Genomic DNA, 27,460 nt, shown 5'->3' with positions numbered 1-27,460 from the left:
TATTGAGTCCATGCCAGATACTAATAAAGACATCAAATTGATCTTACATAATACATATTCTATTCATAAAAACAATTTGTAATGTTTATCTTATCTTATCAACTCTTCTAAAACTGTTGGTTACAACCTATAATACAAAACAAGACAACTCTGTATGTGTTTTGCATTAGTACGACTCAATGACTTACATGTGCTGCCCTAAATTAAAACATTTTTCTACCCCCCTTCAATACTCTGATTTAGTTTTCGGTATTCTTTCCTCACCCCGAGATCCTGTTACACAAACAAGTCTAGTATGTTAATCAAAGGCACCACATGTGACACATCGAGGCCTCCCGCTCATTTCCCATTGTTCTGTGACCACAAAGGCTGTGTGAAAGGCTATCAATCTGGAGCAGCGGTATGATGCCTCTGGATGATGAAATTGCCCAGAGATGTTGAGCTGATCATAAAAAAAATCTCTCAATGTGGATGGAGATGGTGTTTAAACTATATAAATATTTCTTTAAGTTGATGACAGTTTTATCATAGATTCTATTGCAGTTATTTTAGCATTCATCATCTGCAGTGGCAATGACAGAAACAAGTGGGCAAACATTGTTTACTTTTAACTGATTTAATTAACTTTGTCCTATTGTTTGACTTTATGCTAATGTAATTTCTCTTCCAAAATCTTCCAAACTCATTGTCTCAGATTGTTTCTTCACAAAACATATATGTATGCATTCATCATTAAACCCAAAGCAGTAAATTCTAATTAGAGATAAAGTAGCATTTTTTGAAAAAAAAAAAAAAATTCTTGAATGAATAATGATGTTTTCAGTAAAGACAGACAGCCTGATAGGAACTGAATCAACGGATGGGAAAAGGCTGTGCTGGCTTGTTTTTGTCTTGACGTGTCAGGAGCAGCTGACTGCATTGTTCTCCTCCAGATTCACAGCCTGGCTTCTTTCATAATCCTGGTGTCGCTCCTGAAAGACACTGATAATATATAATCTCCTCTCTCACCCCATCGCCGGTAATGTTTATTCAGTGCAACCAGCTGTTGTGTTGCTGATCATCAGAGAAATTTTTATCAGTCACCGAAAGCATTCCTAGGTGCATCTTCTCTGCACATGTTTGAAATACTTTTGATTCTTTCCTGAGGAGAAATTGAGAAAAAGAGGAGTCTCTTTGTTCTGCTGCTGGTGTCATGCTGCTTTGAGGTATAACCTATTCAGACTTTTTTTTCCAGACTTTTCAATGACTATACATAGATAGAAAAAAGATACAAACAATATAAAGTAAATTGAAATAAGTAGGCAGCAAAACTTTTGGCAAATACAATATAATCAATACGAAAATGATACAAAAAGAAACAAATGAGCAAATAGTCAATAGATACTTTGCCATCATTATGTTCGTAGTGTTGAATATTTTTTCATATTTAACAGTACTTGGATTAATCCCGTTGTACAATTTGTTCTACTTCTTTTTACTTGCAGCAAACTTTTCAGGGGCCAAACTAACCAAATACAAAAAAAGAAAAAGACATTTGCTTTAAAAATCTTTTTTTCAGCACACCCTCGACCATATTATGTTTCAGTTGAGGTTAAATGATTTAAATATCAAGTAAACGTTTCAGTATTTTGAATGGCACAGTAAAGGTAGGACGAGCTTTGTCCCCCAGGCAGGATGTAAAACTCCCTTGAAAAACCATCCCTGAAAATCACTAGAGAGCATCTGCATTAGAAAGCCTACAGCTAACACATATAAACATGCATGTTGTGCCTGCAGGACCCGATGAGTCACCCTTGGTTAAAGTGAATAAGACTTGTCCTTTAGAGGCTAGATCACCTCTATTAATTTGTTATCAGATCAGAATCAAGCAGAACAGACCTGTTACTAATGAGCGGTGCCGTGATGCACATTAGTCCTGACAGCAGGCCTCCTGTCAGGCCTCCCTGCCCACTGTTCACTTGTTCCACCCCCTCCAAGCTTTAGTGCATTCACACAGTCACATGCATTGTCCTGGGATGAACCACAGCAACATGGTGGTTGAGCAGATCCTGTGCACTGTGTACAGTTAAATCCATACCTATAACTGTTTTCATTTTAAAACAGCCTCTTGGTTCATTATTGTGCAGAATGGATTGACCAGCCATCGTGAAATTTGATTGCGTTCATCATTTTACACAAAAGCCTTTCTCTTTAAAAGCTCACAATTCTGGCACAGTGCATGTAGGGAAATGCAGCTGTTATCTTTGTCTGCACTGTTTTCTGTCAGGACACACAGATACATAAAATTTCTGAATAACAGTATAAGTAAGTGAAAACATCAGAAACTGGTGGTGAGGTTCAGTGTGGGTTCAATGAAGATTTTCATTTCAAGATAATGTAGGTAAATGTTTGTAATGCTTTTTGGTTTGTTGAAATATTGTGTGAGCACATTATGTTTACAGAATATCCCAATTGATTTGACAAGAATAGATATTTCAAAAGCTCCCAGTTTCACAGCCTTCTGCCATCAGCTGTTTCCATTCTTTATGTTTTATCATGAACATGAGCTCTTCACTCATACCAGCAACACTTGCGGCAACAACAATCCCACTGCATCTTAATTTGAAACAATCCTCAGGGGGGAAAAAAGCACAGACAATCGACCACATGCCTTAACTGTGCAAGCAATACCTCACTTTTTCACCTTCAGTGCCACGGCAATTACTTTGATGCACAATTTAAAATGATCACACCTATTATAGACGGTAATACAAGAAGAGTGTGTCTCATTGATAACAAAGGAGCAGTGTGAGTTATGCCTTGAGGGGGCTGAGACTCATCACTTAATGGCGGGTGAATGGTGGGTCTCAGACATTGCCATCTAAAACACATCCTTCCAAAGACTGCACACTGTGCCATCAATCATAGAAATTACACCATAAAAGGTAAAAGAAGATTTGAGGTGCTTCCTTAGCCTGAAATATACAATTCCTTAGATCTTGTTTTACATTTTTAATCTGTAAGGCGTGTCTTATCGACTCTAAAAATGTAAATTAGTATTAAATATTGATATCCAGCCGTCATCTCTCTGTCTGTCAGAGTTACATGGTCCATTTTCTTTTTTGTGTCTGTGTCTGTCAGATAACTGTCACCTGTCTGTCAGTTCTACAAATCAACACATAGATGAGTAAGGCTTACAGTATGTGCCTCTACACCCGACATAGCAAAGTATGACTCATGTGTCACACCTTACTAGCTCAAGTTTAGTACATTAATTAGTGTTCATGAAAATGATTTGTCTTGATGATTTGTCAGTGGTAAAAGAATGTCATATTTAGTTTTTGCCAAACTTGCTGAGCCACATCTTTTTCGCAGTCACTACAACGCCCAGTTCTTCATGATTGAGTGTCTCAGTTCCACTGTGGTTTTACACTGACGGACACAATGGACAAAATAAATGGTGAACATATTTAATGTCTTCAAGATAACTGAAGTTACACAAGACACGCGTACATATAGGCAAACACAAGCATGATATCATCTGCACACATGCCAAACACAAATGACAAACACCGTAAGACGTCAATTAAATGACCTGACACAAAGTGCTGCTATCAAATTAAAAGCTACGACTGCAAAACATACCACAAAGGACACATTTGCACAAAAATGACACCTTTTTTTTGCCACCTCAGATGTATTTGTTAACATGAATACTTTACAATCAGTTCCCCACAGAATACTTAAGATTGTGATTTCCTGAATGGCCCAATATATGACTGTTACATGTACATATAGTCTACATATTGCTCACATTAAGTTAAAAAAAATCTGTAAGTGCAGTTTGAACACGCTCCTTTCATCAGCACTAGTAGGAGCTGTCTATTTTAATGTCTTATACATTTAAGTACTTTTGTCAATATTGTTTCATATTAACCTCTGCATTGCCACAACTGCATGATTTTCCTGATATGAACTGTAAAAATAGAGCCTATGTGACAATGTGTTGTCAGACAAATTAATTGCTAAAAGCGAAGTGTGGTACTGTATATTGCATAAGCCCAGTGTGTTAGGTTGCACGATTAGAGAAAGGTCACATTAAATGTCTGTAGAAAAGGTTTCACACTCGCATTGCGATACTTGTCAAGACATTTTTATGACCAAAATTATATATATATATATGTGTGTGTGTGTGTGTGTGTGTGTGTCTGTGTATGTGTGTATATATATATATATATATATATATATATATGTGTGTGTGCGTGTGTGTGTGTGTGTATATGTATTTCAACAGCCTCACCATCAAGTCAGTCTTTCACCATTTCCAATCACCACTAGTTCATCTACCTGCTCACTGCTCTTTCTCACTTGCTTTTATCATTTTATCCAGTAACCTTTCCTCTTATATTGTAACTTCTAAACAGTAACAAAAACAAAAAAATAAAATAAATGTAGTTAAAGTAATTCAAGGGTGTCGAAGGGGTGATGAGAGAGAGAGAGATAAAGATTGAGTAAGAGAAAGGGAGTCTGTACATGGAAACTTTAGTGTTGCTTTTGGTTTCATTTGGCTTTCTCTGCTGCTGGAGCGACAGCAGCTGGCTCTGTCTGGACTCCCGCGTCTGTGGAATGACGTTTCTGACCCTGAAATTTAAAGGGAGATTTTGTTTTTATTTACAATATTTACCATACTACTCTTGTATGGTGCCATGAAATCCAAGCCAAATTTGTACTTAGTAGAAATTTTATTTGTCTCCTTTCATTAAACTTCATCACTTGCAATGCAGCACTAAATGTGTGTCCTCTGAATTATGTTACACTTAGGACTTAGGACAAAGTCAGATTTATTAACCGTAATTTCTTAATATCAAACTGTGCAAAACAATTGTCAGGAAGTGTAACACGATGATGAGACCAACACCTTTATTTTCTCAGTGCGATGCTGCTGCCATCTAGTGGGCATGAAGTGACAACATAGTGCAGTACAGTATATGCAGGAGCATTCAAAATAAACCTCAATAAACACTACTGCATTAATGTGCATATGTGTTGTCTGGGTTTCAAGAGTTGTGGGCAGTTGGAAAAGTGATGCCATTCTTACCAGATTTTTAAAGAACAGATGGATGGAGTTCCTCTTCTCCAGTTTTTTGGGAACATTGGCTGCATCGTCTCCAGCTTGGGAGGCCGCTGAAGCTTGTTTGTTATCTACAACTACCTCTGACGACTTGGCTGCTGCTTTAGGTTCCTCCTTGGTTTTAGCTGCCTCTGCTGTTGTTGCTGCAGCGGGGGCAGGGGTCGCCTTTTTGGGTTCAGCAGCCTGAAAGTGTTGAGAAGCTAAATTATTCCAGTCCTGGAGCAACAGAGAATAACAACATCTCATGTGCTCCAGTCATTAAGCGCAGATGGACTCTGAGATGGCATTTGAAGTGGCATTAAGATGTACATCTGCTGTTAGGATCCAGTCTGTCTTAGTTGGTTGCAACATTATGAGGGATGATCACAGAAGCACTGATGCGTGTTGTTATGGTTCTCAAATATAAAAACAAATAGGTTTTAATACCAGATGTAATTAATGAAATCACTCTGGTTAATAATGCACCTGCTCTCCAGAGGTAATTTTACTGTATTTACCACTCCAGTCGATCTCCTGAGGAGCCGAACTCCACTTGTGGAGGCTGCCTGGACTTTTGTGGTCATGTGGTCTAACAGTACCTCAAATTCACATCAATCTGTTACTTTCTGTTTAGTAATTCCAGCACAATGCATACTCTGAGATGTTCAGATATTTCAAAGGCTTATAAAAAATGAAGTGAATAGGTCCTTACTTTAGGCTTGAAGAAAGAAAAGAAGGAAGATTTTGAGGCTGTTTTCTTCTCCTCCTGAGCAGGCGGTGGCGGCTCTGGCTTTGCGGCAGCCTCCAGGGTGCCAGCTTTTGAGGGATCCACTTTCTTTTATCAAAATGGCAGAGAGGAAAATACATATCATGAGCTATTTACAAATTAAAGGCATGACCATCATTGAAGCTGACAGATCTGCCACCTGCAAGTGAAAGAAGAGGTAAAAAGGGGGAAAATATCCAAGATCACAGAAGAGAGGAGGCAGAAAAAAAGAACCCCTGCACCATCATCCACAACAACAAAAAAGAAGTTATTTTCTGTGAAAGAAAAAAGGAAAAAGACTCTGAGATTGTCTTTCTTTAAAGGAATAGTTTGACATTTTGGGAAATACTCTTATTCGCTTTCTTGCAAAAAGTAAGATAAGAAGATTGGTACCAACCTCATATCTGTCCATTAAATATAAAGCTAAAGCCAGGAGATGGTTAGTTTATCTTAGCTTAGCTTAACTGAGCTTAGCATAAAGACAGGAAGCAAGGGGCAAACAGCTAGCCTGGTTCTGGTAACAAAATCTTAACTTGTTTTCATTTGTTTAAATTCATACAAAACCAAAGTGTAAAAACAAAAAAGAACGCATATAAGCATATTTCCCAAAAATGCTGAACTCCTTTAATTTACCTCAGCTTCTACCACTGGCTGTGGTGCTCCATCCACCATCTGCAGGGAAGGAAAAGTTATTTGTTTTCCCATCAATTCAAACACTATATGAAGACCTGACTCATTTGTCATGATGGAACACAGTCGAGTGCAATGTGAAATATTTAATTAATCAAACCATTAAAAACTGCTTTATTTTATTTTATTTTTTTCTCCAACTGCAAATGTCAAGTTTGTTTGGTTTTACTGAAATGCATGAAAGGTACTTTTGGTACAACATAATATTTAGTACATCTGTAACAACATCATGTCATAGGTGCCTGTAGAGTGAAGAAAAATTAAGAATTAATATTCCCGAGCACTTCTTGCTGATTTACCTGCTCTTCTACAACTGGCTGTGCCACCTCCTCTGCTGTCTCCTGAGGTTCAACCTTATTTTCAGTCTGAGTGAATGCAAATGAGTCAGAACATGTAAAAAAATAAAAAAAAGACCCACTGAATTCAGAACATGGTGATGTGATATAATCATAGTATCAGGCTTATTATTATTCCACTCCCTAAAAACAACAAAACCCCAATGTTGACAACTCTGCTTTGATTTACCTGGAGTTCTACAACTGACTGTGGTACCTCCACTAGTGTCTCCTGTAGATTGAAACTGCTTGTTTATTCTGAACAGATGCTAATTTAAATAAGCATGCAAAATGCTGTAATTTACTATATAGCACGTCTGTTATGTAACACAGACTTTAGGCTTTGTAGATACTTGTGATAATTCAGTTCAAAGCAAGACCTATTGTGCTAGTGAGAGGTTTGAAACCCCTGCAGGTTGATTCAAACACACCAGTATATATTAATATAACAATCCCTGAATACAACTGAAGAGGCTGAGCAGACTCTAGTTTACCTGTACTTCTACTGGTGGCTGTGGTTCGTCCTTGATTGTCTGCGGGACAGGTGGAGGAGTTTTTATTGTTAGTAAAAGTCAACAAGAGAGAAAGCAAATGTCCTCAGAACCTCAAAAATGCATGGAAAGATTAATATGTTAGTATGGCAGTGTATGACAACTAAAATGAACTGGTCAAAGGAACAGTTTGATATTTTGGGAATCACTTAATCACTTATTCATAGTTGAATGAGAAAATCGATGCCGCTGTCAAATTAATATGGATTAAAGGGGCTATTTGTTCGTTTTCTCAGCTTCCTGAACGTGGTTTTTTGCCAGGAGCAGGTGATGGTGATTGTCGTTTGACAAGAGCTTTGGCCATAATTGTCTTCATAATATGAGAGGTTATAATATGCCCTCTGAGTTGCGCTATGTCTACAGGGCAGATTGGAGGCAGCAGTGAGTCGCTAGCGGAAAGTGACGAGAGGGGCCGGGGTTAGCATGCTAACTTTAGTAGAAGAAAAGAAGTGATTGAGACAAGAGTTAACATTAGCATTGATTTCCACTGCTGGAGACAGCTGTTGGCGAGTAAGGAAATTAAGTTCGACACTAAATTCACAACGTTTCTTCTGGTAAGTTAACAGCTGTTAATGCTAATGTTAGCTATGTAGCAATAGCAAAACTTACAAATAGCTCTTATAATTTAACAAGATGTAACATGAGTGAGTGAGCTGTAGAGGTGCTTGTAGGCTTGTATGTTTGTGCTTGTATATATGTGCTAAGCTAAGCAAAACTAATTGCCCAAAATGTGCACAGACATGAGAGTGGCATCGATCTGCTCATCAAACTTTAGGCAAGTAAACAAAAAAAAGTGCATGTCCCAAAACGTCAAAAAAGTTTTTTTTTTCATTTAAAGAAACACTCATGCCCTTTTCATGAAAAATGGACTGTGGTAGAAACACCAGTGCTAATTTTAAGACTATTTTCCAGTGAAACCTTCTGACCAAAGTCACCATTATTGCATGTATAACTGAGGAGTCACATTTGTGACAGAGTAATACAAAACCTGGTACTCCTGGGATGAATTTCAAAACAGGAAACAGATACTGCTGTTACAATTAAGAAACAGCAAATTGTTCAGTTTCTGCCACCTCCAGACAAATCAGCTCTTGTTCAGTTAGTACCAGGATGAGCCATGGTAAGTTTGAGAATATGATAATCTACTGTACCGCTGCTGCAGTCTTGGCCTGGGCATTGGCTCCACTTGCTGAGGCACCCTTGCCTTTGGATGCCTTCAAACCTAGCAGTACCTCAAATTCACATACATCATGTTTCACACTATGTTATAATCTGACACCCTGTGGAACATGCACTCACTGAAAGTCTACATGAATACACATCCCTTAAAATAAGCATCTTATCTTGTCGTCTCCAGTTGGAGCTGTTTATTTACCTTTGGGCGGAAGAGTTTGCTCAGAGTATCTTTGGCTGATGTTGCTTTTGAGGGCTCGGGTTCCTTTGCAGCAGCTTTTGGTTCTTCTTTTGGCGCGGGTTTTACAGGTTTGGCAGCTGGTTCTCCTTTGACTTCCATTTTTGGTGGCTCTGGAGGAGGTGGTGGTGGGATAGACATTCCTTTGAGTGCTGCAGGCGGTTCAGATACTTGTGCAGCCTATTCAAGAGGGAGAGAGGATGTTGAAATAATGGTTTGCTGAAGAAAAACCACAAGTTACTGTCCACACTGTCACTCCAACAGTAAATACATTTGATCAGCAATTACATTTTCTTCCAACTTCAACTATTAAAAGTTTAATTAGTATGTAAAATGCAATCAAAATTCAAATTAAAATAAGTAAAGAAAATGTCCTTTCTAGAACTGATGGTTGAACTGAATGCAACCATGTATTGAAAATGTATGCCTTTTTCATGAATTGCAGGATCTGTCATAGAAATTAAAACACTTCATGGGCTATATGCTCACAGTAATGGTTGCTGCTGGTTGGGTCTCCTTCTGGGACTATTTGGCAACAAAAAAAGGAAGCAGTTAGAGAGGTAAAGTTAAACTGAAGCAAACAAAGATGTGCAAAAAGCTTTGTGTACATGTCCTGTAAATGCTGGTTAGAAAATAGAATGTACTTTTTTAAAAATCTGGAATATCTTCAATTTAAGTCACAAACAGAACAGAAACAGAAATTCACAGATATGGATGCGAGTTACAGCAAATTGCACCTGCATTTTCCAAACATTATTGAATTCGCAGATATGGCTTTGAAAATGGAATTCAATTTTTTAATGTAATTTTATGTAGTGTAATGCTTTATGAACATCAGTTCACCTGCTCTTTTGTGGCATCAGGAGTAGCTGTTTCCTTTTTGGATGTTTTAGTGGAAGTCACCTGTGCAACAAGGGAAGGAACATTGACTGTCTTCAATAACTCTTGGCATATACCACACAAAAATTAAGAAAAAAACCCCAAAATGCTTAACCTTCAAATGTTAAATATGAAAGCATCATAGAGCAGTATGTTATTTAATGTAGCTGCAGAGTAAAATGTTCAGAAACAGAGGATGTAGTTTATGTGACAGGAACAGAAAAATAATTATTTAGATGAAACAGAAGCCTTTCATGAATGCAGACATAGGCCTTTATGGTAAGCTAACTAAGGCACACAGAGTGCACTCTGAGGTCCCTGGCAGAGCACATACAGTACATGTGCTGTCATTGTGACAGCTATTGTGCTCCGGAGATGGCGTAGGCCTGCCCTCGCTCTATCTTCACAAATCTCAACTTCCAACCGCACAGGCCTCCCTTGTGAGCTCACACTATGGGCCGAACAATAGGCCACCACATTCCCGCATGTTCAAAGACTTGATTAGCATGGGGCTAGGGCAATGGTAACTCTTTAAAACGGCATGAATCCAAAAGACAGCATGATGAAGAGGAAATACAATAGCTGCTTGTTGTGGGTTTTCCATAAGGCGCTGTCATTATGGCAGAATTAGTTATGGATACCTTTAAAACCCCCCTTTCACATACCTCGACATGGAATCAGAGGAATTACAGACAAATCAAAACTAAACATAAAACCTTCACTGTTTAATTTTTTTCATCACTGATATCTTCTTTATCAGACAAATGACCAAATGTCTTGGCTTCAGTGGCTTTAAATAATAATTAGAGCACACGCTAACTTCAGTTTCAGCTGTTTGCCTTCAGCAAGGTTCGGTTTGTTTTTTCACTTTGACTACAGTAATTCTATTTATAATTATTGATTTGATTTAATTGATTTATTTAAAATAGTAATTCATTTTATTTTCCCCAAGCAGTCTAATTTAACATGAGAAGTAATTATAAATATCAAGAGCATATAAATCACAGTTGGTTTCTCAAATTGTGTCACTTACTAGTGTTTTGAAGAAGTTCATAACTGGATTCTCTTCAGGGTCACTCTCCTCTTGGTTTTCCACAGGCTGACTGTCTCCGTTGTCAGTTTCGGGAGCTTTTTCTTCCTCTGGACCAGGGTCTAGAGTCACACTTTCTGGCTCCGTTAATGATTCTGATTCTTGCTTTAGGGTAGCTGTCTCCTATACACCATCACAAAGAATTAGCCTTTGAGAATTATGTTAGAGCAGAGCGGAGCTGATATGCAAGCAGTGAGTGTCTTAATCGCAGCATTGAGATGGGAGCACAATTCCAACCATGCCTCTGCCTACTCGGGGCATTGTCAACAATCACCCTTTTATTAATGTGTGTGTCCCACCCCTCACTCATTGATATTCAACAATGTGTGAGAGTTATGCCCTGAGAAATGTCAGAAAACTAAAATACCTTGCTGTGCCCTTATGGTGCATATCTTTAAAACATAAAACTGACCTGATTTTAAAATTAGTTTTTAGTGAATCTACTGTATTCTGATTTGACTTTACTTTTTCCTTTGATTTTGAGCAAGTATCATTTGTCATTAAACACAAGATAATGCAAATGAATTAGGTACAAAATCATGAATGAAAATTAGTTTTCATTTTTCATTTTATTGGAAAATGTTTGAGTATTTTACAATGTGAATGTTTTGTTGATGCTATATACAAATAGAGGCACTTCGCATTATTATAAGACACAAATCATTTTACAACCCAGTTGCAATTCCTGTGACATATTATAAAGCACATGATATCCTAATGAGGTACAGCAATCTTTTTTCTAGAGAAAAACAACATTCAGATAATTCTTTCAACATTTTATTGCTGCTCTGTCTTTGGATCCACATGGATGGTAAATGTAATAGTGTATCCCAGTAAAGATGTCTCTAAGCCACCAAGTATATAGGCTGATTCTTCAACAACTGATGTACAAGCTGACTGCAACCTATCAAGTAAAGCTTCCATGTCTGTACTGGTGACTGAGGTACCTTCACTAATTTCAGCACTTTGTGAGTCCACTGTTGAATCTGGTGTGTTCACACTTAATTCATTCTCAGCTTTCTCTTCAGTCTCCTCAGTCTCCTCAATCTCTTCAGTCTCCTCAGTCTCCTCAGTCTCTTCCTTGGCAATGATCTCTGGTCCTACCTCTTCTGAAGTCACATGGTTACATTCAGCTTCTTCTGCAATGATTCCTTCTACAATAGTCTCAACAACAGCCTCAACACACTCTGCCACTGGCTCATCTAAAGTTTCAGTTTCAGAGTTTTGCTCAATCGTTGCTGAAACATCACCAGAATTGTCTGTTTCATGTATTATGTCTTCAGTAGCTTCATCTTCAGTTGTCTCGAGGATTATCACCAGCACTTCAGTTTGTGGTTGTTGCTCACTCGCCTCCGTAGGCTCTTCAGAATCATCAGGGTTGTTGGCAGTTGGTTCAATAGATTCCAAGACTTCCACATCAACCACAGGTGGAGCATCTTTATCAGGATTTTCCAAAAGAGCTTCAGCTTGGGCAATGTTCTCCTCCTCATGGACTGAAATGCAAGGCTCAGACTCTTCTTTGGCCTCCATTGGTGGCACACTGACTTGCTCATCTTTAGCTTCCTCAACTATTCTTTCAATGACTTCAAGCTTCTCTGAAATAGCTTCAATGACTGATTCTAGAGTGTTCTCCAACACCTCAGCGATTGCATCTCCCTCACAAGGGCTTGGATTTTCTTCTACAGGTTGCTCAGAGATTAGAGGGATTTGTTCAGGTGTTTCAGTGACTTCAAGCTTCTCTGAAATAGCTTCAATGACTGATTCTAGAGTGTTCTCCAACACCTCAGCGATTGCATCTCCCTCACAAGGGCTTGGATTTTCTTCTACAGGTTGCTCAGAGATTAGAGGGATTTGTTCAGGTGTTTCAGTTTGTGCCAAAGTATCTTCAGATGCTTCAGTTTTTACCTCTGCCATGTCACTGTTTTCTCCGGGTTCTTCAGAAATTGCAACCTCTGTGACTTCTCCTTCAGTGGATGATTCAGGTTCCTCTGAGATTATAGGAATTTGTTCAGGTGTTTCAATGACTTCAAGCTTCTCTGAAATAGCTTCAATGACTGATTCTAGTGTGTTCTCCAAAACCTCAGCGATTGGATCTTCCTCAAAAGGGCTTGGATTTTCTTCTACAGGTTCCTCTGAGATTAGAAGGATTTGTTCAGGTGTTTCAGTTTGTGCCAAAGTATCTTCAGATGCTTCGGTTTTTACCTCTGCCATGTCACTGTTTTCTACAGGTTCTTCAGAAATTGCAACCTCTGTGACTTCTCCTTCAGTGGATGATTCAGGTTCCTCTGAGATTATAGGAATTTGTTCAGGTGTTTCAATGACTTCAAGCTTCTCTGAAATAGCTTCAATGACTGATTCTAGTGTGTTCTCCAACACCTCAGTGATTGCATCTTCCTCACAAGGGCTTGGATTTTCTTCTACAGGTTGCTCAGAGATTAGAGGGATTTGTTCAGGTGTTTCAGTTTGTGCCAAAGTATCTTCAGATGCTTCGGTTTTTACCTCTGCCATGTCACTGTTTTCTACGGGTTCTTCAGAAATTGCAACCTCTGTGACTTCTCCTTCACTGGATGATTCAGGTTCCTCTGAGATTATAGGAATTTGTTCAGGTGTTTCAGTGCTTTCAGTTTGTGCCAAAACATCTTCAGATGCTTCAGTTTTTCCCTCTACAATGTCACTGTCTTCTACAGGTTGTTCTGAAATGGAAACCTCTATGACTTCTCCTTCAGTGGATGATTCAGGTTCCTCTGAGATTATGGGAATTAGTTCGGGTCCTTCAGTACTTTCAGTTTGTGCCAAAACATCTTCAAATACTTTAGTTTTATCCTCTGCCATGTCTACTACAGGTTCTTCAAAATTGTCAACCTCTTGGACTTCTTCAGTGGCTGATTCTTGGACAGCAATATCTTCCTCAACACTTTCGGGCACTGCTTCAAATTCTTTTGATAAAGCTTCGATAGCTTCTTCATTCATCTCTTCAGCAACTGTCTCATCTTTGGTTTGGATAATTGTCTCTTCCATAGGCTCCTTTGGAACGGTAAGGCTTACTTCCTGTTCCCCAGAGAGGGGCACAAAAACTGTTGCAGCAATAACCTCTTCTACCAGAGGGCTGCCATTATTTGCTGCAGTCTCCTCAGGAATGGTAGCACTGAGTTCAAATTCTTGAGAGAGAACATGAATTGCTGCCTCTGGTATCTCCTCATCACCTTCACTAACAACAGCAGGACCTGAATTTGATTCTTCAACTGTTTCTGCTCCCTCATCAGATGTTGCATCTTCACCAATCTCAGCATTATCATTTGTAGTGGTGATTTCAAGAATTGACTTGGGCTTGACTTCACCATCAGGAGAACCTTCAGGAGATTCCTCAGTGGTGATAAGCTCACTGGAAGATATCTCCACAATGATAATTTCTTCCTCAGGGCAGCTATCGCACTTCTCTGAGGGCTTGTCATCTGTAACAGGGCTGAGGTCATCTTGTTGACTTATTTCTGGTACATCACCAGCTGCAGCAGCATCATCAGTGGTGATCTCTTCATGAGTAGATTCCTCCTTAATTAGAATCTCTGTCTCGAGAAGCGCAGGAGGTTCTTCTTCAGATATGTCTTGGTTTGCATGTGTTGGATTTGGCTCCTCATGAGAAATCTCAAAGACTGTTTCAATCACCATAATCACTGACTCTTCATCTAGGGAGGGAACACCATTTCCTTCTCCTGACTCTCCGTCTAGGGAGGGAACAGTATTTCCTTCTCCTGACTCTCCATCTAGGGAGGGAACACCATTTCCTTCTCCTGACTCTTCATCTAGGGAGGGGACAGCATTTCCTTCTCCTGACTCTTCATCTAGGGAGGGAACAGCATTTCCTTCTCCTGACTCTTCATCTAGAGAGGGAACAGCATTTCTTTCTCCTGCCTCTTCGTCTAGGGAGGGAACACCATTTCCTTTTCCTGACTCTTCGTCTAGGGAGGAAACAGCATTACCTTCTCCTGACTCTTCATCTAGGGAGGGAACACCATTTCCTTCTCCTGACTCTTCGTCTAGGGAGGGAACAGCATTTTCTTCCCCAGCCTCAGGAGTGAAAACATTAGGCTCAGGTTCAGCGGTTTCAATCACTACTACATCTGCTAACATGTCTCCAGCTCCTCCACCGTTGTCTTCAGTAATTACTTCATCTACTCTTGGCTCTGACGTGTTTACAGCAGTGTAGTCAGAGGATTCAGAGGCAGCAGCGAAAACCACCTCAACACAATCTGCCACCACTTTAGGAAGGCTGGAAGAAACCTCCAATGGCACAGTTTCATTGCTCTTATTTTCCTCCGCAATCATTTCATTTTCTGACTCTTTAGGGATTTCTGGCTCAGTTTCCTCAGGTCCAGTAATACTCTCTTCCTCAGGATTGCAGTGACATATTTCAAAATCATCAGTAACTTCCACCCGCTCCGCTCTGAACAGTATATTCTCATACACATTGTTCTCTGTGATGACAATATCGTCACTGATGATCGCGGCTGTCTGATTGTCCAAAGGTTCCTCATTTTCAGTCTCTTCAACAGCCTCCTCAGCAATTACAACAACAGATTCATTCAGTGCATCTTCTTCAGTATTTGCTGACTCTATTATGACCACTTCCTCCTCTGGGCCCTCAGAATTTACAGTTGTATCGTCATCATCACCAGTTTGCGTTGAAATATCGGTTTCAGATTTTGTGTCCGTTTGTGTTGCTCTTTCAGCTTTTTGATGTGGATATTCAACATCCTGTTGGTTCTCAGTGATGATCATGGTGGCAGCCTCTTCTCCACTTGAGTTCAAATCCTTTATCATGAAAATCGATATTAATGTTTAGATAAAATACATTTGGTTTTTGCCTCTGGGACAAAATATAATAATGTTCTTGATCACATTGACAAAAATAGACACCCCTCTACACTGAGAAAAAAATTTTCATTTATTGTTTAGACTGTCTCAGAGAGATGTTGATTAAACTCTATGGAGGTGGTAGCATGTGGTGTTGTTGTATTGGATTACATTATAATGTAAGGTGTCATTTATTTTTTCTTCTCCCTAAATGAATTGGACGAAATAGTATAAACACCTCTCAGTATAATGCTGTCCAACAGAAAACCACCACATATATACCACATAATTGAGTCAAGATACTCCTCAATGTATCTATTGCAGGGCTAGTGTATGGCAGCACATTACCTTTTACAGATGTGTTTATTTTTGTGGTCTCTCAGTGTTTTGAGATTACACAAATTATTATTTCTTTTTCCTTTTGCAATATGTTTTGGAATGGTTTATGTACTGTTAAAAGTGAAATTATTAAGAAAATCTAATTCTCAGTGATTTCAAGCATTTTGACAGGCAGATTGTTTTAGAGATTAGTGCAAAAAAAATAAAGGGTAAGACCAAAACCAAGAATTTATTAGTCCCTCTCTTAGTATTTTATGGCAAAAATACACTGACAGAGCCCCATTTGCATTTACTGAAAATGTAATTCTTAAAGATGTGTCACAAATAAAAAAGTTATATTTTTTACAGGCTAAATTTATTTTCAGCCTTTTAAAGGCTTAATAATTTCATAAAACAGTTGGGAACTCTATTTTTTAGCTAAAGTTACTCAAGTGGGAGGAAACTGTGCATTGGTTGGGGATTATTTTCAGTTGCAGATTAACGTACATTTGTTTAAAGTCAATATTTCAGGCAGCAGGACAGTGTATGTGGGATTGACTCATAATAGACTACAGGGTTCATTGTAATAAAAGAGTATGTCACCCAGTGTGATTATGTGGCTCATTGATGTGTTTTAAATGGACTACAATGAAGCTCTATGGTAAAGAGGAAGATGATATACTGTATCAGGCTTTGGCCACACAGGCAATACTTGTTAGTAGAATCAGTTCTTTGTTGGTTTTGGTCTTTTCATGGTAGTTGTTGACAATAAAGAAATTGAGAAAAATCACTGGACTTATTCTTTAAAAATAAACACAAAAAGTGTACTCACCAGCTGTGGATCAGTGGCAAGAGGACTTACAGCCTTTTGATCTTCATTTGATGTCTCTTTTTCTTGAATGTTCTCGACATCAGCTGGAGGTTCTGCTTTCTTTTTGAACATTTTGCCAAAAAGATGAACTTTTTCTTCTTTACTTTTCTTGACCTCTTCCTTCTGGATGGTGGGTTCAGGGAGTTCCAAAATAACTTGGGCCTCAGCAGGTTGACAGTCTGATTCAACTATCACAAAATCAGGCTCAGTTGATTCTGTGGCGAAGTTTAAAGAGAACGGTTCGCCATTTTGGTGGACTATGGTCTCCCCGTTAACTGCAAAAAAAGAAAAAGGTGTGAGTAAAATATAAACAAAAGGTTTAGTTCATGCACCAAATTTCAAAATATAGGATTGGACCTGCTGTCACCAAACTGACTGACAACTCTTTTAATACACAATTCATTTATAAATCAAATTGTATATGTAAACATGTTCTTTATATTATCAAAATGTTACTGATTGGTACTTAAGATAAGTTTTGATTTCTGTAATATTAAGTTTGTGCTGCAATAATTCACTTTATTTAATAACATACGTACGTGAGACCTGTGCACTAGTTCACAGTTGTTATTGCTGTTAGATGTTAAGCTCTTTGCATTCAACATTAAACCCATGCATGATATCTACTTGTGCCATGCTCCATGAAGTAAACATGGGCTAGTCAATTGAAGAAGGCTAGATTATCTCCAGCGTCAACATGAGCTCTTAGACAAACTCAGGCGCCAGTGAGAATCAGTATTAGTATTATTGTCACTGCAGGGACACAAACCACATCATGACAGGTCAAATAGTGGCTCCCTGTCAATGTCTGAGACTACGCCTATAGTTTACATTGGAAAACTCAAGATGCAGTCCAACTGGGAGTTACTGTGTTTACAGAGTATTATAAGAGTCCAAAGGACTAATCCAACATGGACATAGAACAATCAGCTGATTTGTCTGTCGCAGACTGATATACAGTATTTTCCCAAGAAAGATAAGATACGATTAAACAGAATAAAGGAGAGTGAAAACCCATTCTCTCAGACAGAGATACAACTTAATTAGTGACTGCATTTATGTATTACCACTGTTATTTTACAGATAAGTCATTATGATTTATTACTTTCCAGTTATTTATCTTAATGAGAAAAGGGAAAAAACATATCACTCACCAGCAACCTCCAATCCATTAGATGTGATGTTAGCAGAGAGGCCATTCACTGATCCATTTTCATGCTTGTCATGAATTGTCCCATTCTATGAAGAAAATAATAAAGCAAAAATAATGTATTGTCTACAAGGGGGATTTAATTTCAAGAGAAGCATTGGTTTTGACTGTAAACAGACACCTGAACGATCCAGCATTTTGGAAATCTTGGGGTTTCAACAATGCAAGAAGCAACTAACATTTACTTTTTCCATGTGTGCCATGCCACTGATTTAGAGACAGTAAAGCTATAGATACTATAGTTATAGCATTACAGGTTAGTTGTATAATATTCATCACTTTACCTTGGTTATCTCTTTGTTCTTGGAATGCTCGTTTCCCATATTTTCCCCAGATCAGACCTACAGCTTTCAGCTCAAATTCAACTTAAACAAATTGCAAAAACAGAAACACGGTTTTGTTATGTTGCACTGACAAGCAAAGATTTACAACAAATAACGACTAACTTACATGTGACTATGGCTCTCTCTTCACATGTTGGTTATGTCTTACCTTGTTACACCTCTGCAAGTCAAGCAGGTAATATCCTCCTCAAGAAAAAAAAATATGGAAAGTGTCACTGGAGTCACTGATCCTGTCCAACTATGTACATAGGCTGTTGTTAACAGGCTATTATATGTGTGCTTTAAAATGGGTGGGACTGTTTTTAAGTAATCAATTGGATTTCCTCCAGTGAAAAGCCCGCCATCCGCCCAACAGACTGTTGGTAAAAGCACATGATTAGCTCACAGTAATCTCTCTGTGAAGTCTCTGAAATTCACCTGACAGTTATAATGTGGTTACACTCCAATCAAGGACACTATGATAAAGTAGGGCATCACACTTTTGTTTACAGATGTAGCTGGGAAGTAACAGGATGTGTATTAAGGATATTGGGCTGACACACTTCCACACTGCCAAAACAAAAATAAGTGTTTGTACTTGTAACCCTGTCCCTTAAATTTGGTCATTGTAGTTTTGAAAAGAAAACTTTTAAGCATTTTTATCATTTAGGTCATTACACTCGCAGTTGTTTTAAGATTCAGATTCAGAGTTTGTTGAAAGAAAGCAATAGAAAATTGAATCAAAGTGACATGTGCCTCAAAATATCCACTGTATTACTTTGATATTATTTGATAAAAACACTTTTTTGAGTTGCAAGGAGCAAGCATCTGCTTTATTATCGCAGTTAATCAAGACAGACAGAGAGTGCTGTAATGAAATCATCTATCTTCAAATGCCTCCACATGGTCACATTTAAATGCCTTTGAAGGCCTGTCAATGTATCAATACACACAGACCCACACAGAGGCATTCAGTTATCAAAGACAAACTGACAGAGGTCCGTCATTTGATTTATTCCTTCTGTTATTATTCTCATCTTTATGTTTTGTTTGTTACTTTTTTGAGTAAATGTGCAGTGATCAAAGCTCCTTAACACTCATTTTGTTTTACTCCTTATAACCTCAAAAGAACCCAAGCCTGTTTATGCAAATCAACCAAACCACAAAGTGGCCCTATCTGTGTTTTACCCCTGCTGTATTTATTGAATGTATTATGGCAAGGCTTGGAATCCTTGAACACAATGTCCCAATTGTAGCCTATAGCTATGCACATCGAGGTGGGAGTTGGATTCCCCTGTTTGGATTGTGCACTTCTGACTTCATGCAAGGCCTGCAGCTGAGAGACGTCAAGCAAACTCTTCATGATGTACCAACGCATAACAGCCTACTAGTTTTATTAGTGGCACGACCCTTCACAAAAAGGCCATTGATTTTAAGACTTGTAGGAAGAAACAACATATGAACTCAGGTCAACACAGTATGATTTCTCATTATACTGCCCAACAGCAGATACTGTGTAACAGCACTTACCTATCTTTGATGATGTATTCAGTAAATATTTGAAATTGGGTGCAGTACTGTTTGCTGTAGAAATATTTACAGAGCAGCAGTTCCGGTTGATATAATAACTAGTCTGACATATTCTAAGCAAGGTTGCACATTTCTTTAGATAATTAATTATAACAGTAAACTAAACTGGCTGAATTGTCACCTATGGTGCAATTGATAAATTGTCTTAGCTCAATGGGTGTTCAGCTGTGAGTTAAGGGACAACTTCCATGCTATATTAAACCTTGTTTATTTGAAAAGCAGCTATGCGATCGAGTGACAACAAGAATATGCAATTAAATGGACAAAACTGACGAAATTAAGCATTTCACTGTCATATTTTACTGTAACACTCCAGATTTTTCATACCGCTAGATGGCGGTACAGCTATATTGTCGTGTTCAGTCCAACTGTCTTTGTGCAGTCGAAGAAGCCAAGATGGCAGCCACTGTGAAGGGACCTGTAGTAAGTTAAAGATATATATTTAAAATAAAATCTATCTTTTGTTCGGGGCATTTCGTCGCTTTCAAGTCTGGGGTCGCAAATAAAGATGTGTACAACTGCATGTGGGAAAAAAAACAGCCACAGTAACTGGCGTCAGTGATATTTAACGTCCCAGTCACACCCTCGTGTAGCTCAGCTCAATGATAGCAGCTACTGTTATGTGTTAGCTTGATAGCTAATGTAGTGTCTAGATTAAGCCTGCGATTTGTTGACTCTTTACTGCCTGACCTAACTGAGAGTTCATCAGTCTATTGATAATGATAAGTAGACTAATAATAATAATAACGATTGGTAACTTGCTAAACGAGGGCAGTGATACTCGATAACGGTGACAGGAAGCCACTTGCTAGCTAAGGTTAGCTACACTGACCATTCATATTTAATGAATGACAGGTTTACTATGTTCAGTTTAACCGGATAACAAGAACGTTAACCATACATTTAATTCATTTCCTGAGGTTGAAAATCACTGATAAGATTTACTCACTGGACTTAAGTACAAATTTTATTTATATGTACTTTGGTCGACAATTTCCATCTTATGGCCCTTTATACTTCTACTCCACTGCCTTTCAGAGGGAGATATTGTCCTATTTACTACACTACATATGTTAAACAACTTAAATTACTTGTTTCTTTGCGAATCAACATTTTTGCATACAAAACATGTGAAATACAATGCTTTGTTAAGATTTAAACTACCCAACAGAATAGACATGTAGCTAGAGCACAAATGATTAGTTGATTGAATAGTCTCATCACAAATAAATACATGTGTTTTTGTATTGGGTTGCATCATGTTTTTCTGTCAGTTTTTCTGCCACATACACAGTACGTGGTGAACAAAATATTATGAACACTTCTCAGTACAATGCTGTCCAATAATACAAAGTCACCAAAGCATACCACAGAATTCAGTCAAGATACTCCTCAATGTATTTTTTTGCTTTGTATGACATTTGAGAGATGTTTTTGGAATGGTTTATGTGCTCAAAGTGAAATTATTAAGAAAATCTAAATTTGATTTCATGCAAAAATCAAACTTCACCCCCACACACTGAGATGACTTGATTTCAAGCAATTTGGCAGTCACATCTTACCACATTTTAGAGGAAATATTGTACTTTTTACTCCACATGTATTTAATAGCTACAGTTTCTAATTACTTAACAGATTAAAGATTCAAAAACCTCTTATGAGAATATAAAATATGATGTATTGCTGTACAACCATCTATCTAAAATGGGTAAAATTAGCTTCACTGGAGCCAACTACAATGCATATATACTGAATGTGAATGTGTTCGTAATGATAAGTCCATGGTATAATAATGTAACACAACAGAAGCTATTTTTCCTGCATTCTATTACCCACCACAGCTAATTTCCTCTTGTTTGCAGGCGGTTGAAGATGTAAATGTCACTTTTGAGGACCAGCAGAAGATCAATAAATTTGCCAGGAACACAAGTCGGATGACAGAACTCAAAAGTGAAATAGACGCAAAGAAAGTAAGCACCATTTGTTGTGAATGCAGTAATATCCCAGAGTCAGGTTTCACTGTGTGGTCAGCCGAGTTTACAGAAGTCAGACTTTGATAATCCTAATGGGCTTTGGGCATTATAATTTGTTTAGACCTGATACCTCTCATACAATTCTGTGACTGTTTAACAGATTGATATTGGATAATGCACTTCAGTTGCCTGTTTATTTTGGTTCACATAGGTCGGAATAACTTTGTCTGAAGCACAGGTATTATTTTCCATAAGGGTTACAATGTTTAGTGTTTGCTGAAACTGTTAAAGAGAGGCATTGATTCAACTTAATGGTTATTTTTGTTATTTTCTTTTTGTGTAATTGTGGCACTGTTGAACTTAATTGCATTACTGAAAGGTTTTTCTAATATTCAGTCTTCCCTCACTGATATAAATTGGGAGTACAAAATACTGGAAACACCTCTCAGAGTACAACAATATAATTCATCAGTATTGCAAATTACAGCCTCCAAAGTGACCATAAGGTTAAATCAACACTTCCTTTGTAACACAGTTTGTTCAGATGAGTCACAGTTACGTGTGGTCTGCAGAGCACTGCATCTGCTACATTACTAGTACTAATTTGTTCATTGAGACTCTGTAATAGGTCTGCTAATGTCTCCATGCAGAAATCGCTGCAGGACTTACAGGATGCCAGTGATGACCTGATGATGTTAGACGACGATGCTTTATTGATCCCTTATCAAATTGGTGACGTCTTTATCAGTCACACCCAGGAAGAAACACAAGAGATGCTGGAGGCTGCTAAGGTGGGTTTTTTAAATGTTTTTTTCATGCTCTTCAGACTTGTAATCATCAGTTAAATGCCCACATTAAGACAAAGTCATCAAGTTAAAGGACTGTGAGGGAAATTTAACATATAATGATTGACATAAAAACTCATTTGATGAGCAGTTAGCCTCAGATCACAAGCTGTGTTTTGTCTGCATCCTGGCAACGGAAGTTTGTGGTTTGTTTATTTGGTACTAACATTATCTTAATGTGAATCATCTTTAATGTAATTGCTTTGAAGCAACATGAGATCATGATCAATTTAAGCAAATGAAACATCAAAGCTTTTTATTTAAACAAATACATTGTTTACAATAAGTTGTACTAAATAAAAAATAACAAGAAAGCTCTTTTCATGACCAAGTTGGACTGAAAAGGAACCACACTACATGTTTTCTAATAAGTTATATTGAGGTTATTTTGCATAGATTCCTGACTGGTGTAGGATACAAAAGAGTATAAACTATTTTAAATCAGTGAGTAGCTGTTGATTACACACATTACAAGAGGGTCTAGGTTGTACAACAGCAAACAAAATCTTATGTCATGTCTCACTGTGAGTGAGGTGTTCATGTAATTTTCTTGCAACCGAATATTTTTGAAATCAATGTGCTGTTTTTAAGCTGAAAAACTCGATTGCATTGAAAATAATAATTTTGGTCAATAGAGTTACAGTTGCGTGTTATGTGAAGGACTTTGCAGCCACAAAAGGCTCTGAAAGAAAAGGCGGTTTCACATGCTTCACGCGTCTGTTCACACACTATATTAAAATTTATTTTTGCTGTGCTTTTCCACTTGTGCTCTCATGGAGAGAGCTGTCATAGTCTTCCAAAAGAAATTCTGAAATAAAATAAGTAAGGTATGCACAACACTCCAAACCCAACTAGAATCTTTCACTGACAAATTTGGCTGAAATATAGTTGATAATTACTTTCATTGCAGGGACAGATACAGCTCAATGCTCATTCATTTAGACTTAATACTACATTATTTATGATGATTTCCCTGCAGGAAATTGTGATCTGTTGAATTAAAAATGGTTAACACAATATCCAAACTTGTAATAGACTTTGTAGATTATAACAACTTGTTGCCAAAGTGAAAAACACATTTTCAATCAAAAGTGTTTTACAAAATATATTCGCATTTGGAGATTGCTGTTTAGACCAATAAATACATAAGATCATAAAATGTTTTTTGGATTGTGAGTCCAGGTTGGCTCTGTATCAAGTACAGATGTAAAATTTAAAGGGAGAGTTCAACAGTTGTAGAGTCTTAAGCAGACAGAAATCACAGAGGTTAAGATGTTCCAATATTTCCAGATTTGCAATTGTGCAATATTTCAATTCAGTTCGTTTCTATTTGTATAGTGCCAAATCACAACATAAATTATCTCAGGGCACTTTCACAGATTAAGGAGAGAGAAACCAAACAGCTCCCACACTGAACAGCACTTGGTGAAAGTAGAGAAGAAAAACTCCCTTTAACTGGAAGAAACCTCCAACAGAACCGGGCTTGTTAGGTTGAAATGAGAGAAATGGGGGAGAGAGGAGAAAGAAGGGGGAACATTTATCAGATAATATTTACTGATGGAAGCAGAATATGTACATACTGTGTATGTGCCCATAAATAGGTTTAAAGCTTCAACATTTTGTGAAAATTTCTTATTTGCTTTCTGGCATCCTCACAGTTACGCAACTAGACTTCAGACATCCGAGTGGTAACGATCTTCTCGTCTAACTCCTGACAAGAAAGCAAATAAGTGCATTTCACAAAATGCAGAACTTTTCCTTTAAGTGTACGTGAGGTAGAGATTAACTAGAACAACAAACTGCAGATTGTCGGCTCAGGCTTGGGCCTCGTTGTCAGAAGACATTGTTTAGGACAGATGGTCGTTTCCATAGAGGGGCGCTTGAGATCCTCCTCGCTGCACCTGTGGGAGAAGAGCTGGGCAGTGTCAGTGTCAGTGCTCCACAGATGTTAAATAGATATAGAGACGGCGCACATTGAACAAGATGTATTTTAGATTAGACCTAGTCCTCCCTTCTGTCACCGCAGCACATCTCTGTTAGTCCTTGTGTTTACACCTTGATCACACAACAAAAACACACTGCACAAGCCTGTGCTTGATTGACGTAAGGTTGTCTGCTACACACAGTGAATGGCAAGTGTGTTGAAAACAGCTCACTCATTATATCTGCTGATTATAATCATGCACATTTCTATACATAGTCATTTTAACTTTTTTTCTTTCATCATAAAAGTTTTCTCTCGACTTTAGAATGTGTTTTTGATGACACAACTACTAAAAGTCATCTATTAAAACCAGTTTATGTAAATGTCTTAACCCTGTATTTTAGTTGCCTTCTGTGGGGAATTTGCAGTGGCTGTCGTATAATCAGAGTTTCCATGTTCTGTAAACAGGAAGCACTGGAGCAGGAGGTCAAAGGCCTTGAGGAGCAAGTGTCAGCGATACAGCAAGTGTTGGGGGATCTGAAGGTCCAGCTCTACGCCAAGTTTGGTAACAATATTAACTTGGAGGCAGATGAAAGTTGAGCAGTGAAACAGACATTGACAGCTGCCCCAGCATGGACTTTTTTTCATGCAGCTCTCGCGTCACATCCACAGGACACATTTGCCAAACAAAGCGTCAACATGAACAGCTTAGGTTTGTAGTTTCTGGCTTTTGTTTACACAGATGTTGTGTGTATGCGTTAAGTTTTGGAAAATAAATTCACAAAGACAACAAAGAAGATTAAATAAATGCACATAATTTCTGATGTATTTTAATTGGCTCCTTATTTAATGTTAATGGGGTTTTTTTTGTTTATTTTACTTGGTTGATCAAGCTCAAGTAAATACATGAGAAACAAAACAGCTATGTTGCATTTTAACTTCTATCAAATTTAACAGTCTGCAACATTCTGCCCAAGAACTCATTTCATTTGTGACCCTGTTGCATATTTGTCTACCCTAAAGGTTTGAATGAAATTAACCAAAGTCCTGTCTTTGACACAGCAGTGCTCTCTGCTTGGTGACTGTGTTGCTTTAAAGTGAAAGTGTCAGAAGTATCCGACCTGCTCAACCTTGTTAAACATTGTGTGGTGTTAAGACTTCAAATCAAGTTAACGTTGATTAAATTAGAACCCTTGTCACTGTTTAATTCATTTGGAGAAAGGCTAAAAACGTTTGAACCAATTAATATTTAGTCACAACCATAACTTACATACATCCAGATCTCTTAAGTTAAGGTATCTCATCTTAAACTGTCACCACATTGTTTAATTATATGTGATTTGGCAAATGAAGTTGTAGAGACGTAGTCTAAAATAAATCTGAAATTACACATGCGCTTTCTAGACTTGGTCATTTGTGCAGTTGTGGGTGAGATGGAGGCTTTGGTTTGTGGTGGACAGTCTTTCTAGAGAGACAACAGTCAGTGAACTTCTTTTGAAATTTTCGCAGCTGAGTGGTCACAAGCACCTCATGCAAAACCACCTCATGACAGGCTGAAAGGGGGGGCAGACGAATCTAGTGTTTTTTCATGAAACTAAAACTGAATTCTTGAGCTGGAGAGTGACACGTAGGATCAAAATGAAAAGTCAACTTTTGTTTGTGATTTCAAACTACAGTCATTTTACTGTGTAATTATAATTCATTGCCATCCACGCTAAAACAAATGTGAAGATTACATGTAAGTGTTTGTCCTAAGACAAGTCGTTTATTAAACTAAACTGCTCAACACATTTCCCGAAGGTTTTCTCACACATTCTCATTGGGACTAATTATTCACCCCCTTGACAAAATCTTCATGAGTCCTCACATGGCTCAGATAAAGTGATGAGTTGATATCAAAGTCACATTTAATGGTAAACTTGTGATACAAAGGGAGAAAAATTACTTCCTGTGTACACATTAGATATAAATTTATCCAGGCTTGTGATTCTCAGTGAACCGCTAATGCTCAGTGTATTACAGCTGAAATAATCAGTAAGTTGATTAACACAAAATTGATTGACCACTATACTATTCTGATCATCAGTTGATCATTTTTAATCATAAAAAAAAATCTGCTGTTTCCAGCTTCTCAATTGTTAATATTTCCTGGTTTTGTTCATCGAATGGAATATTTTTTGATTTTAGACTGTTGTCAGAATAAAAAGCACATCTTTCATTTTATACACCAACAATTTGCACCAGCCATAGAACAACAAATAACACAGTAACATTTTTTTCTCTGATAGAGAATCCACTGAGTCAATGCCTTGGAAGAAGCATATAATTTCCAAATTTGTGTCTGACAACTGAAAATATGATAACCAAATCAGGCAGAAACACAGACTTGTAGTGAGAAATATGTTTATTTTAGTTGGAAAGTGATGTTGCAGCAATTCAGCAAATCAATCCATGGATCAAAGTAATGCTTAGTGACCTTAAAGTTCTTCTTACAAATAAAAGAATAAATAATTGTGGGGGAATTGTACACTGTGCTCTCTGAATATCTCTACTCCATTGTCAGATAATTCTCTGTATGCAGTGGCATGAAAAAGTAAGCGAACCCCTGGGAATTATGTATAAATTTATTATTATATACATTTTATTTTCTAAACGTGGTAAGATCTTCATCCATCATACAATTATGAACAAGCACAATCAATTTTAACTAATAACACACAAATTATTGTATTGTATCTTGTCCA

General features: G+C 37.8%; 2 protein-coding genes across 6 annotated transcripts; one reads left to right on the top strand and one right to left on the bottom strand.

The window, feature by feature from the left end:
• Positions 1-4,243: 4,243 nt before the first annotated feature.
• Positions 4,244-17,010, bottom strand: LOC111235065 (proteoglycan 4-like). Of its 5 annotated transcripts, XM_022763371.1 has the most exons (12): positions 16,813-17,010; positions 10,755-10,934; positions 9,686-9,745; positions 9,332-9,367; positions 8,807-9,022; positions 7,375-7,413; positions 6,845-6,910; positions 6,489-6,527; positions 5,802-5,924; positions 5,608-5,688; positions 5,078-5,293; positions 4,244-4,620 (listed from the first exon to the last, which is right to left on the bottom strand). In XM_022763371.1, exons 1-12 carry the CDS (start codon positions 16,921-16,923, stop codon positions 4,540-4,542), a joined length of 1,248 nt encoding a protein of 415 aa, XP_022619092.1. In that variant the 5' UTR covers positions 16,924-17,010; the 3' UTR covers positions 4,244-4,539. The 5 variants fall into 5 exon arrangements, with proteins under 5 accessions (XP_022619092.1, XP_022619095.1, XP_022619093.1 ...); XM_022763374.1 differs by lacking the exon at positions 5,608-5,688; XM_022763372.1 differs by lacking the exon at positions 9,332-9,367.
• Positions 17,011-20,343: 3,333 nt separating this feature from the next.
• Positions 20,344-25,544, top strand: pfdn4 (prefoldin subunit 4). Its single transcript, XM_022763454.1, has 4 exons — positions 20,344-20,397; positions 21,837-21,944; positions 22,598-22,738; positions 25,185-25,544. Exons 1-4 carry the CDS (start codon positions 20,371-20,373, stop codon positions 25,314-25,316), a joined length of 408 nt encoding a protein of 135 aa, XP_022619175.1. The 5' UTR covers positions 20,344-20,370; the 3' UTR covers positions 25,317-25,544.
• The last annotated feature ends 1,916 nt before the right edge of the window (positions 25,545-27,460 follow it).

Source organism: Seriola dumerili, unplaced genomic scaffold, assembly GCF_002260705.1.
Source record: "Seriola dumerili isolate Sdu_G_001 unplaced genomic scaffold, Sdu_1.0 BDQW01000468.1, whole genome shotgun sequence".
Classification (NCBI taxonomy): Eukaryota; Metazoa; Chordata; class Actinopteri; order Carangiformes; family Carangidae; genus Seriola; species Seriola dumerili.
This window is presented reverse-complemented; position numbering and strand designations above follow the sequence as displayed.

Coding starts and splice junctions, on each gene's coding strand:
- LOC111235065 (XM_022763371.1), bottom strand. CDS start 16,923: ATGTTCAAAAAGAAAGCAGAACCTCCAGCTGATGTCGAGAACATTCAA. Junction 6,528..6,844: donor AGCCAGTTGTAGAAGAGCAG/GTAAATCAGCAA, acceptor CCTTCCCTGCAG/ATGGTGGATGGAGCACCACA. Junction 4,621..5,077: donor ATCTGTTCTTTAAAAATCTG/GTAAGAATGGCA, acceptor TTTAAATTTCAG/GGTCAGAAACGTCATTCCAC.
- pfdn4 (XM_022763454.1), top strand. CDS start 20,371: ATGGCAGCCACTGTGAAGGGACCTGTA. Junction 20,398..21,836: donor CCACTGTGAAGGGACCTGTA/GTAAGTTAAAGA, acceptor TCTTGTTTGCAG/GCGGTTGAAGATGTAAATGT. Junction 22,739..25,184: donor AGATGCTGGAGGCTGCTAAG/GTGGGTTTTTTA, acceptor TTCTGTAAACAG/GAAGCACTGGAGCAGGAGGT.